General features: G+C 36.4%; 1 protein-coding gene across 2 annotated transcripts in view; it reads right to left on the minus strand.

Moving 5' to 3' along the window:
* Positions 1-5951: 5951 nt before the first annotated feature.
* PON2 (paraoxonase 2) overlaps positions 5952-13583 on the minus strand; it is a 29833-nt gene continuing 22201 nt past the window's right edge. The window contains exons 4-9 of one of the 2 annotated variants that reach the window (XM_011955100.1): positions 13391-13556; positions 12732-12822; positions 10990-11190; positions 8067-8148; positions 7206-7334; positions 5952-6582 (exon numbers count right to left, since the gene is read on the minus strand). In XM_011955100.1, the coding sequence (XP_011810490.1) occupies positions 6424-6582; positions 7206-7334; positions 8067-8148; positions 10990-11190; positions 12732-12822; positions 13391-13556 (828 nt within the window). In that variant the 3' untranslated portion in view covers positions 5952-6423. Of the gene's footprint in view, positions 6583-7205; positions 7335-8066; positions 8149-10989; positions 11191-12731; positions 12859-13390; positions 13557-13583 lie in introns of both variants that reach the window. The other variant, XM_011955099.1, reaches the window with a different exon arrangement.

The raw sequence follows: 13583 nt of genomic DNA on the forward strand, positions 1-13583 counted from the left end.
CCATAATCAGTAATTCAAATCCCCAGCATGGTAAATTAGCATTAAAGAATTCCAAACTTTGGAGGCCACTGTATCAAGTGTCACCATCTAAATCTGCTCTTAGCAATAGGCCAAATTGACTTGGTAAGAGGCCACAGGTACATCAGTATTGTAAAAGGGGTTTGTTGACTTTCAAAGAGCAGGACAGATAAATTCAAAAGGCCTCAATTCAAGATCCAATTCCATTTGTAGTTGGCTCTTTAATCTTTTGAAATCACCCATCACCACCTCTGGACCCTTCTTTCCTTACATGTATAGTGGGGCTTTCAAAGAGCTAATGTAGACCAAATTCAATGCTATACGTTTAAACAGTAAGTAACACAATACTGTATGTAGATCTAGGGAGTCCAACACCACTGATAATCAAAATGCCATTAAGGGGGATGCAGAATATACATGTGGTATAATCCTAAGGTATAAAATTAGGGGAATTACATATTATACACATATATGTGTGTGTGTGTATGTATATATATGTATATATATAAACAATCTAGACATAAACTGAAGAGTAGTTACTTTGAGAGCAGAAGAATGGGGTCATGGAGAGTGGGGAGGTCAGTGAGTATGGAAGGAGACTTTGCTTTTACTGTATGACCCTCTGTGATGTTTAAAATTTTCAAACTGTATATCTTGATCATGTTTACAATCGCTACATTTTTAATTTAAAAAGATTGTTTGTATCAGTGAATCTTGCCGAGAAAAAGAGGTGGCGATAGAGAAGAAGAGCAACAAATCAAAAGAGATTACGATTATATCGCAATAAAGCTGTTTTTTAAAAAGAGGATATGGATTTTAGAACATTAGGAAACATTGTCCTAAGCCATAGAAACCACTGTTTAAAACCTGGGTACAACTACATGTCATTAATGTGTCTTGTGCTGCTCAGGAGAGAGAAAAGCTAGAGGACCAGAGATTTGTATTATTTTAAGAAGTGACTTCTATTAGTTAGAAAATTTATTATTTTAAATTTGTACTTATTTCTTAAATATTTAGGTATCTCTGAATTTAAATAAAATTCTTAATTTCATTCTGAAGATGCACTTGATAATGAAGTCAGGTAGTGAAAGTCTGATACCTTGTTTGGTGACTTCCTGCAACCCACCATGGGGAAGGTGCCCCTAATCAGGACTTCAGGTGCAGCCTGTGGTGTGCTAGGAGTCATCTGAGCTGAGTGTATTTAGCAGGAGGAGCACCAGGGTGCCAGCAGGCTCACATTTCACTATATAAGCACCAAGTGAATGGGGGGTCCTTGAGGGGCACACTTTGCCAGGAAGGTTCTTTCCAGATTTATCTTCCACTTTAAGTGTCTTCAGAGGATTTTTCATCAATATCTGGTAGCCCCTCAGTGACTCTAGTTTGGAACACACCTCAAGGTAGATTCAGCATATTACATTACTTGATTGAACATGAACTTGTCAGATTGTATGAACAGGAGAAGGAGTTAATTAAGTGGACACAGGGTGGTGAGGTTCACAGAAAGAGGTCAGGGCATCGGCAAGTAGGGGAATTGGAACAGAAATAGTCCAGTACAGATAGAGCAGCAGTTCTCAAACTTCAGCAGGCCTAAGAATCACCTGGAGGGCTCCTTAAAAGAGAGATTGCTGAGTCCTAGACCCAGAGTATCAGATTTGTTAGATTTGGGGTGGGGCTTAAGAATTTGCATGTCTAACAAGTTTGCAGGTGATGCTGATGCTGCTGGGCCAGGGACCATGCTTTCAGAATCACTGAGCTTAAATGATTGGGAGGAAGATGGTGAGAATTGAACCTGGAGAGGAAGGGAGATTGTAGGCCAAGTTAAGAAACTTGAATTATATTCTAAGGGGCATTGGGAAGCCACTGGAAGTAACATGCTTTGGCAGGTGTTTTAGAAACATTGCTCCACAATGATGAGAATGGATTATGGAGCAGGTGGAGCACTTACCTTTCCTGGAGGCTGGGAGATAATTGGAGGCCTTTCTGGGTGAGATATGTGAGGGTGACTGGAGAAGGTGAGGAGATTGTTTCTCAAAGTTCTTATAATTGTATGGTTTTGAGAAATGTTTAGGTGGAGGGACTCCCACCTCAGCCTCTCACGTAGCTGGGACTACAGCAAGTGCCACCATGTATCTTATATATAATGCTGTAGTAATTTTTTTTAAGTTTTTTTTTTTTTTTTTTACATGGAGATGGGGGTCTTGCTATGTTGCCTGGGCTGGTCATGAACTACTGGGTTCAAGTGACCCTCCTGCCTCAGTCTCCCAAAATGCTGGGATTACAAGTGTGATCCACTGTGGCCAGCTTCAGAGAGTCCATTTAAAGTTGTGGTTTCCATTTTATATTATAGGAGAAGTCTGGGGAGTTTTCTAAAGCGGAGTGACAAAAGTCATGTTTATCCTAATCATCATTTTCAGGCCTTGAATCAATTCATGTAATAAATGTATCTTTTACATTAGCCCTTTCTTAAGAAAGGTCTGAATAATGTCTTCTGCACTCAATACTACCTGTGATGGGAGAACCAGGTTCCATGATTTTAAAAGTTTGAAAATACCTGTACTGCTTTCTCTTCTAATGGAGAACATCCTTTCCTGGTGTTTTCAATCACTATCAAGAATTGCATAATGGATGATTTAGTTATGAACTGGAAAAATCATTCCCTCCTTTACACATGAAGAACTCCTAGAAATTCATAGAACAAGGCCAACATCCTTGAAGGAAAAAAAGCATTCACAAAAAAATAAATACAGATCTCCTTAAATATCTCAAAGTGTACCTAAACTCATAAAAAGAGAATGAAAATTAAAATACACTAGAAGAAAAGTGCTGAAAAGCAGGCGCAGAAAGCTAAGAGAGAATGCTACTGGGATTCTCCCACCCAGCTCCTTCTCTCACACCCAGAAATCCTTCCCTGGAAAGCAGCGTGAGTAATGAAAACTACAAGTAGTCACAGAAAGGTAGAGGTGGCTGGTGTGGTGGTGGGTTACTTTTAAGCTGTTACTTTTTCATTGCTTTGCTGAGAACAGTAGATATTGACTAGCCTAGGTTGGCTGTGACTCCAAGATAGGATTCAAACTGAACAATTCAAAGTTCAGAGAAAATAATCAGCTTTATATGAGTTGCAATTAAGGATTAATCCATATGCAACATGAAAAAAATACTGTATTATAGCTTATATTTAATCTTTCTTACTCCTTGTATTAAGTATTCATGTTCACATTTCATTGTTATAAAAGAGCTGAGGTTTTGTAAAAAGTAAAAAAAATTATTGTCACTAAACAGAATCTTGGAGTAAAAATAATTAACACATACACCTGTAAGACCTATATTCATCTCATGGTGTCATATCCCAATCACAGTTTCACTTGTTTTCAATTGTTCAGCTCAGTATAAGATCAGAGAGAGGGCACCATAAATAAGTGCACAATATACTAAGAGCTTGATAGAATTTCTCATGGTCCAGAGAGGTCAGAAATCAGAGATTCTTATTTTTTTTATTTCTAAGATAAATAATACATGTGCTTTTTAAAAATTTTTTTGTTTTTGTTTTTGAGACAGAGTTTCACTCTTGTTGCCCAGACCGGAGTGCAGTGGTGTTATCTTGGCTCACCGCAACCTATCTCTGCCTCCCAGGTTCAACGGATTCTCCTGCCTCAGCCTCCCGAGTAGCTGGGATTACAGGCATGTACCACCACGCCCGGCTAGTTTTTGTATTTTTAGTAGAGACGGGGTTTCTCCATGTTGGTCAGGCCAGTCTCGAACTCCTGACCTCAGGTGATCTGCCCACCTCAGCCTCCCAAAGTGCTGGGATTACAGGCGTGAGCCAACGTGGCTGGCCATACATGTGCTTATTAACTTACATATACTTTTGTCCAAATAAAAATTTTTAAATACTTGCATGCTTTATTCAAAATACACTGTGAGCACATGTCTATGCTAATATTCTGTAGTATCATTCGAAGTGGCTATATTATCTTATAGAGGTGCCCTGATTTTGCTTTTAAAAATAAATATCCTCTGCAGAACACACTGTCAAGAGAATGAGAAGACAAGCAACAGACTGGGAGAAAATATTTGCAAAAGAAATACCTAACAAAAGATTATTATTCAAAATATTCAAAGCACTCTTAAAACTTAATAAGAAAACAACAACAACAAAAAAGATTTTAAAATGGGCCAATGGTACAAACAGGCACCTTATCAGAGAAGACATACAGATAGCAAACAAGCATAATAATGTTCAACATTATATGTCATCAGGGAATTGCAAATCAAAATGAGATACCACTTCATAACAGTATAATCTAAAACACTGACAACACCAAATGCTGGCCAGGATGTGGAATAACAGGAACTCTCATTCACTGCTTGGTGCAAATGCAAAACAGTGTAGTAACTTGGAATGGTTTGGCAGTTTCCTTCAAAATTAAACAACTTCTACCATATGATCCAGCAAATCGTACTCTCCAGTATTTTTTGAGGGGGTAGTGAAAGAGTACAGGTCTAGAGTTGTTACCTGGGTATACTGCATGATGCTGAGGTTTGGGATATGGACATAGTACCCAATAGTTTTTCAGTCCATAGCCTCATTCTCCCTCCTGTCTAGTGGTCCCCAGTGTCTGTTTTTCCCATCTTTGTCTATGTGTATTCTATGTTTAGCTCCCACTTAAAAGTGAGGACATGCAATATTTGGTTTTATGTTCTTGCATTAATTTGCTTAGGATGACCTCCAGCTGCATCCATGTTGCTGCAAAGGACATGGTTTTATTCTAAAATTTGTAATAAATGCAATAGAAACCAACTTTGTTTTATGCCCACTGTATTCCAGTACTTTTTATAAATGTAGCTTTTTAGATAATCATTGATATAATCTCATAAAATCTAAAACATCTAGTTCTTCATTTGGATCCCTAGGTCTGCAATATTTAATCTTGCTATATTCATCTGTGACTTAGCATTTTCCCATGGATAATGTAAACAAAAAAGAAAATTATTTTGGCATGAAATAAATCCAATACAATATGTAACAAACTATGTAAATATATAAATAACAACACAGGCCAAATGGATACAGGCCAAATTTAAGAATACTACTGAAATTTACATTTAAAAGCCATTAAATGATCCATCTAAAAGCAGAACTCAAACTGGTATCTACAAAACACGAAGAAACTGTGTACATTAGGAAAAAGTGAGTAACAAAATACTAGTTCGTTCTATGGCAGTAGTATCATGTAGTGGTTAGTGGTAAGGGCTCTGACATCAGAAATAGACTGAACATCTGTGAAATGTTAACAGTGATATAATATCAATACTTACGGCTGCAATTAGGATTAAATAAGGTAACAAAGTAATACTTTCAGTGCATTGTTTGGCATATTGTAATTAACTGACAAATATTTTCATGATGATGATAGGGAAAAAGTATGAGAAATGAAGTACTTTGATAAATTACAACGGAAAGAAACACATGAAAGTCTCTCTCTAGGGCTTATGATGATTTTATAGGAGGTACAGTGAGCAGAAAAACTCTCCTTCTGTGAGCTGCGCATGCACCCCTGATCCTAGTGTTGCTGCTGCTTAACCACGTGCTCATGGACAACTGACTTCATCTCTCCTGACTTTAGTTCACAGTTCTGTTCAATGAGGAGGTGGCATGACCTTCCTGTCCAAACCCTTATTTCCTCTTTGTATCTAAAGTGGACTCCCATTAAGGAAGACAGCTGATGGAAGCCTCCTTAGGAACTGGGAATTTCAGTTGCAATATGTCATTGATTTTTGTTGTTGTTGTTATGTCAAATTAAGAGTCCATTCACTTTCAGCTTTCCACAAGAGAAATTAATATGGCCATGCCTGACTATCCAAACTCCATAAGGAAGCAGCTGCTTTCCCATTTCTCCTAGGCATATGCCTTGAGAATTAAACACAGACAAAACTGGGATTTTTAGTTAGTCTTTAATATAACTCCAACTTTTTAATGGTAAACAAAGATGTAAGTACAAAACATCAGAATACGTTATTATCAGTAGTTCTACACAGCCATAGTGGTCACAGTGCCAAAATTGAGGTCACTCACATTTTAAGGAAATATAATTCACTCTATTTCAGTGGAATCCATGTTCTGGCAGTTGGAATGCAAAGGTGAGGCTTATTTTGTGCAAAATGTATTCACTTTATTCGAAAGCAGCTTTCTTTTCTCTCCCTTGCTTGGCATTTTAAAGAACCTGTTCATTTTTCTTTTTTGTTAAAAGTGCTCTAAGAACTAAAAGGGCCGTTCCTTACTGGAATAAAATTAACTACACATGCCATACATTTCTGGGTCAATGTTGCTGGTTAAATTCCCTCAGAATTAGCAATTCATAGAAAATTAATTGTTAAGTTATTGCACTTTCATGCCAAAAGTACAATTTAGAGTTCACAATACAAGGCTCTGTGGTATAAAGTGCCTATGAGCAACTTCCCATCATACACTGAGGCTACAGAACTTCCTTGGAGAACAGAACCATTGTTGGCATAAACTGTAGTCACCGTAGGCTTCTCAGATAGAATGTTCTGGATGCGGAGAACCTATTCAAGGGATACAAAGTATTAATATAAGACCACCGTACATGCATGTCACTCAATCACCAATAAGCCCTGTTTTCCACAATGACACACTGATTAAGGGGACATGCTGTTGAAAATAGCAGTTACCAATTTTTTAATGTTTAAATTAAAGTACTTTCTCCAGTCTTCAAAGAAAGTACTTTCTTAAACCATCTAGTTATTCCATGCCAACACAGGATTTAGTGTTATTATAGCAATTCAGCTTTAATAGAAATACTTTCATACTAATATGCCTACTTTTTCACACTACTTCAACATGAATAAATATCACATCATGTGGTGAGCTGACAATAAATCAGATACTTTAAAAATTGTCAGTATACCACCCAAGAAGGGCACATGTCTTTATAAAAATGCCTTTTGACTAGTTTCCACCATAATTTAATACATCAAAAGATTACCTTTCTTAAAGTATTTGAACAATGTAACATTGTCAATTATTGGCTTAAAGCAATTACAAAACCACGACGTAAGTTTATTATTGCTTTAAAATAACTAAGCAAATCATCCCTGTGACAATTTATTGTATTATTAGTTCAAAAGGACTTGAATAATTAAGGTTGAAAAACTAAAAATATAAAAACCTCTGATGAGGGAGGATTGTTCGGGTCATACACGAAGAGCTTCTGGCCATTAGGATGACAGCCTACCCAAATGTCCCCCGAGGAAGGATCAATAGATAAATTATCCACCAGTGTATCCAGCTCAAGTACCTTCCAAATGAGAAATTGTCAATATCTAAATGACATGAGAAACTTGATTAAATAATTTAGAGGTAACCTTCCTGCCTCTATACATGTGAGGAAATTACACATCGCCCTGCTTCCACCCTCTAACACCAATATTGCTTAAAAGGAACTTATTAAAAACTGGTTTTGAGTTGCTTCTTCCCTGAAATTAAGAAAGTTAGAGTGATAATCAGTCTCTCTAAAAATCTCTCTTAAAAACTGAACTCCTTTTCCCTTAAAAGATGCACAATGATCGGTTAGCTCAAGGAACTCTATCAAAGCAAGATAGGAAATTCTTACCCTAAAATATGTGTTGTTGAGTAGGAAGAAAATAATAATGGTGTGGAACCCAATTTCTACCTTCATTTATTATTGAAAGAACTGACATTGTGTATAAATCTTCATTTGAGAATGCATCTATTAGAGTTTTCAATTGTGAAAATTCTTATTGGAATTCTTCCAATGCCATCAATACTTCATGGACTGGGCCCTAAATCTGATGCAAATATCACTCTCAACCTGCTGCTGCATGTAATCATGGTCAGTCCTTGTGATCCCTGGAAACAGGAGCTTTCTCTAGTTGTAGGGAGTATTTAAAAACCCAGAATAGCTACACTGGCATCCATATTTTGTTCTACATGTGGTACTCTTATAGAAAAACCATGTCATTGCAAAGCACAACAGATTACTGTCTATAGGTAAAAATAAATATTTTACCTTCAATTGAGTTAAATTCATATTAGGGTGTTTTTCCAAAACATGAATTTCATGAGCCAATACATCAGCAACATAGATATACCTTTGCAGAAAGGACACACTGGTTAGAGCTCCATGCCAATATAAAGCTTCATTAATACAGTGTGAAAGAATAAGTCTTAATAACCTGCCAAAAAGTTAATCAATCATGTGCCCCCAAGGAATGCTTGATAAAGGCCAATTTTTATTTAAAAAGTAAGCTTTCAGAATCAATTCAGTGGTGCTACAACAATCTGAAATTATTAAACTGTTTTTCAAAAAGCTTCTAAGGAAAAATAATATAGAACATCATTTTGAATATGAAGTCCATATTTGCCACTGAAATGACAATAAAACAAATGCTTGGCTTCACAAGAAAAGCTTTTACATTCCACAATATAATTTGACACTTCTAAATATCATGTACATATAGAAATATATGGTAAAGAACATCTTGTTAAAATGGTGATTATTCCTTAATATTCAATAAAATATTTATTAATACATAGAGAATTTTAAGAGTAAGAGATAAATATCAATTCAGAATAATCTGTCTACATCAAAGGTGAGTGAATTAATGGACTATTTTGAGGTAATTTTATTCATTGAATTAACTGTTTCATGGCACCTGTTCTATTGAGCAATTATCATCTGTAAAAAGCCATGAACTCAAGTGTTGTAGCAGAGTATAAACATGAAGAAGACACAGCCTCTCTCCTAGAAAGTTTATAGTATGTTGGAACAATCTCACTGGTTTGTACACATTAAACACCTAATAAGCATGAGAAATAGTTCAGGTCTAGAAATAGCTAATTTCTGAGGACACAGAAAGGCTCACCAAGGAAGGGGCATCTGCAGTGGCTATGTAAGGAGAGATGAGATTTGAGGAGATGAGGACGGAGGAGGCACTTTCCAGGCAGAAGCAAACACAAGAGCAGAATCACAGGAGCAACAAGATGAAGGAATGTTTAAAACAATGAGTTCTTTGTCTAAAGCACAGAAAGCATGGAAACAGTAAAAAGGGAGGTTGGAGCTGGCCTATTAAAGTTCAACCCTTTACTCTGCCTTGATGTGAAAAGCAATTGGATTCCACTGAAATCTTAGAATAATAAAGTGGCAACAAATGGTCAGTTCTGTTCCACAATTCCTGAGCATTTGCTTTGTGCCTGGCACTGTGCTGGCATGAGGAGTCAAAGGTGAGGAAGACAGAGTTCCCCCTTTGGGGAGCCCTTCAAGGCTAATAGACACAGAAAGACAAAATTGGCAAGAGTGCAAAAAATCCAAGTAGACAGAAAACAAATTGGAAGAAAGTCTCATATGGTAGTCAGAGAAGATAAGAATCTAAACTAGGCAGGTCTCACTCAAAGGGAAAGGAGTTTGGGGATAGAGGAAGGAGGCACAGGTAGAACCAACAGGACCTGCCTACAGGCTGAATAGGAATGGTGAAAGAGGAGCAAAAGCTGAATCTCCCTTTTCATTATTGTTATTTTTTTGTTAGATTGGGTGACTGGAAAGTTTGACTCTCATAATGGAAATATAAGAGTGAAAAACAGACTTGGCTGCAGAGGTTGGATCAGGTCAGTTAGAGACAATTTAAATTAAATGATTCCACATTCTTTTTCTATAGTCAACAAGAAAGGAGGAGAAACTGGATCACAAAAATAAGCGCATTTAGTTGTCAAGGAGTGCCAAATTTATTTTATGTTGTATTTGTAGTAGTTTAAATTTTTCAGTGTGCAGAGGCAGTAGATAAGAAAGCTAATAAAGAATTTAATATCTTCTCTTATAGGTTGTGGTTGCGCATATAAAAATAATGAGATAATTTTGGAGGACAATTTGGCCATATCTATTAAAGTTAACATTTAAAAGAATCACACTGTTTGAGCAAATCTTTCTATTTCTAGGGGTCTGTTCTACAGAAAAGTAGCTCACAGAACCATTTAGCCAGTGCCTTCGGTGGGATTTGAACGCAGGCCTGTATGAGTCAAAAATCTGCAAGTTTAACCATTATGTTATAATACTCTCTTAGGGCTGGGTGCAGCGGCTTATGCCTGTAATCCCAGCACTTTGGGAGGCTGAGGTGGGCAGATCACCTGAGGTCGGAGGTTCGAGACTAGGAGACTAGCCTGACCAACATGGAGAAACCCCATCTCTACTAAAAATACAAAATTATCCAGGCATGGTGGTGCATGCCTGTAATCCCAGCTACTCAGGAGGCTGAGGCAGGAGGATGGCTTGAACCCAGGAGGTGGAGGTTGCGGTAAGCCGAGATCACGCCATTGCACTCCAGCCTGGGCGATGGAGTGAGACTCCATCTTTAAAAAAAGAAAACCCTCTCTTAGGGACTTTTTCTTTAAAAAAAAAATACCTGTTTAAACTTCCATGGTATATAAGAAGTATAAAATTTTTTTATGTAGAACTCCCCACCCCCATACACATATCCATCAATAGAGAATTGGTTAAATTAGTTTAAGATCATCTTTATAATGGAATAATATATAGCCAATAAAAGTAATAACATATTTATTTGAAAGGAAATGCCTGATACTTCAATATGTATGCATCAGTATGATCACACTTTAAAATTTATATTTATAAAATTAAATTTGACAATGATGTATTCCAAACTTTATATATTATATGTAAGTATACATATATTATTGTATTATATAGTATACTTACATATATGGTATTATATTTGCATATAAATAATGTGACTAAGTATATATTATATGTAAATATATATAATATACATAATTACATATATAGTGTATCTACATATTATATGTATAATATACCATAAATGTCAAGAAAACCATTTTCACATTGACAAAGAAAGCAAGGTAAAGAATTTGGCCAGCATCACAACTGAAGAAAAATGAAGATATTCTATAAGGGGCCATACTTATTATCAGGTGAAATATTGATTCCATTTGCTGAATCAAATCCTTCTGCTACCACTTTAACTTCATTGGGACTGTAGTAAACAACATTTGCCCAGTGTAAGTTCAAGTATGTTTCTAAATATTTTAAGAAAGGATCAGAGAAGTAGTGGTCATTTGTGGCATAGAAATGTGCCGGTCCAACAGCTGTGATGTCATTCACACTGAAAAAGAAAAATAGCATGTGAGAGGAAATAAAAGGCCTGTTAGTCTCCATATTAAATATTAAGTACTCATATGATTTACACAACATGTGCTTTAAATTTTTGGTAAGAAGAAAAGATGAGCTGAAATCACATGAATATATTCATATACAATATACTATAATATTGTTGCCAGAGAACAATTTTGTATGGTACCAGGTAATCTGAATACAGGTAATTTAGCAATTATGGCAGGATTACTATAAAAGAAGAGGGAACTTAGTGCCACTAAGGCATGTTTTTTGACAGCAAGAAATGTAGAGTTTACCAATTACACGTAAGGACAGAGATGTCCACAGTACAGAGCTGGAGACAGCCTGATTGGCTGGTGAGCTGGTTAGGCAGTCAGTAACATTTACCTAGCTTCCATTCACTTAGTTCCTGGATTTTTCTAATTTCCCTTGCTTAGTTATTAGTCAAACTAAGGTTGACTGTTCAATTTCTACCTGCCTCACAAAGCTGACATGCCGAGAATGAATAGGCACTGAATAAACACCTGCAGAGAGATGGATGATGAAATTGCCATAGTACAACGCTTTAGGTGAGAGATTTATATGCTAAAAACAATTTCATTTTTAAGACCAGTTAGGCGAGGGTTTTATTAAATTTAAATTCCAATTACTCTATGCAAAAATTTCTGAAAGAGCTGCTTTATTCTTTGCTAAATGAAAAATACAGAGCTATGGTGAAGGTAAGTCTCCTTTTTCTGAAAGAGCACCATAATGCTTGGATGGTATTTATGCTCCTATCTTTTTTTATCAAGTGCATTTTGGGAAGGAATGATTGGAAGTTATATGCTTATGCCCTAGATAGGCATAGATAGGCCCTAGATAGGCAATATTTTTAATTTCATTAGAAATTAAAAATATTCATCGAGTTTAAAGTAAAAGAAGCCATAGGCTAACACACACTGAACTGGGAGTAGGGGTACACATGATTCTCTTTTAGCCACATTTTCAACCAGCTTTATGTTCCTGAAGTGTAATGACCCACTCTCAACTTGAGTGGCTCTAATTCTATGGGATTACTAGCATGCAACCACCACTAACCCTATGAAAGCAATTGGTATAAAGTCCCATGCAAAGCATACAAACCCAATAAAAAAGAGGCCACTCTTCCTTGGCAAGACACTCATCTGCTTGATAAGTCATCTAAGATGGAGGGTGACAGCAGGAAAAAATGTTAGGGTTTGCCTTCTACCCTCAAGATGGGCCTGAAGAGTATCACCCTGTAGTTAGGCACTTCATCATTTCTCAAAGGAGTCCGCATAGAACAGTGAATAGTATAATGAGTGACATCAACTTTCATATGCCGTGCTCGCCCTGGTTTATAAGGAAACTATATACACACACATATATAAATAAAGAAATATAAGCTCTTTAGCTCTTACATATTAGCTAATATATACACTGGCACTTATAAAAGATGACAGGACAACCCATCATGGGGACTGTTTGAAAATGCTGGGTATAAATTAGAGAAGGAACAAAATGAGAAAGTACCTTGGAAGAAGCTCATGTTTGACTGTTTTCAGATGCAACAGAGAATTTTCTGCTTCTTCAAATTTAAAAATTTCCACTGTATTCTTGAATTCTGGGTGGTTTACAACAAAGAGATAAACTGTGTCATCTAAAGAATTGAAAGAACAGAGTTAATTTACAAGACATAACCACGGGACCTCTGGGCAGACACTGACATTTAAATACCACAGGCAAGGAAAGGTTGAATGTATAAGCTGTTGGACGACCTAACAGATCATTCTCTGTCTTTCCTATTGCTGTTTGTCTGGTGTTATTTCTGATCATTGGTTCCCTGACCTTTAAGAAAGTGTTTCCTACTCCATATACAGAATTCATGCATAATCTGTTTCTAGTTTAATTCAAAAATACAGTTCTTTTTTAAATGCAATGATCATAGATATATGAAAAGATTATGACATATAAACATTCTTTCAGATGTTACCTGTTAGAAATTTCAAAAGGTAGCATAACTTACTGCCAGCTGAAGAGGCAAATGAACAACTTCTTTGCAATGAAGAATACAGAAATCATTCATGAGTTAATTGTTCTTCTCTTCCTATAAATATGATTCGAATCTATTTTTCACAGTCATTTGTTAACTATCACACATTACTGAACATTGGTAGCTCACTGGCTCTTACCGTTGTCTATGAAAGTGCTGATGCCATGTGGATTGAATGAGGCCAAATCAAACCCACGGCTGATTCTTAATTCCCGTGCCCTTGGTTTTTCTTCTTTTAGATCCATCATTAGTATTCCTCCAGGCTTATCTGGTGCAAAGCTGTGGAGTCCTGGGAATTTTAGACCCTTTCCAAAACAGTGAAAAATATTAAA

This window comes from Colobus angolensis, unplaced genomic scaffold (genome assembly GCF_000951035.1).
Source record: "Colobus angolensis palliatus isolate OR3802 unplaced genomic scaffold, Cang.pa_1.0 Scaffold394, whole genome shotgun sequence".
In the NCBI taxonomy this organism is placed as follows: Eukaryota; Metazoa; Chordata; class Mammalia; order Primates; family Cercopithecidae; genus Colobus; species Colobus angolensis.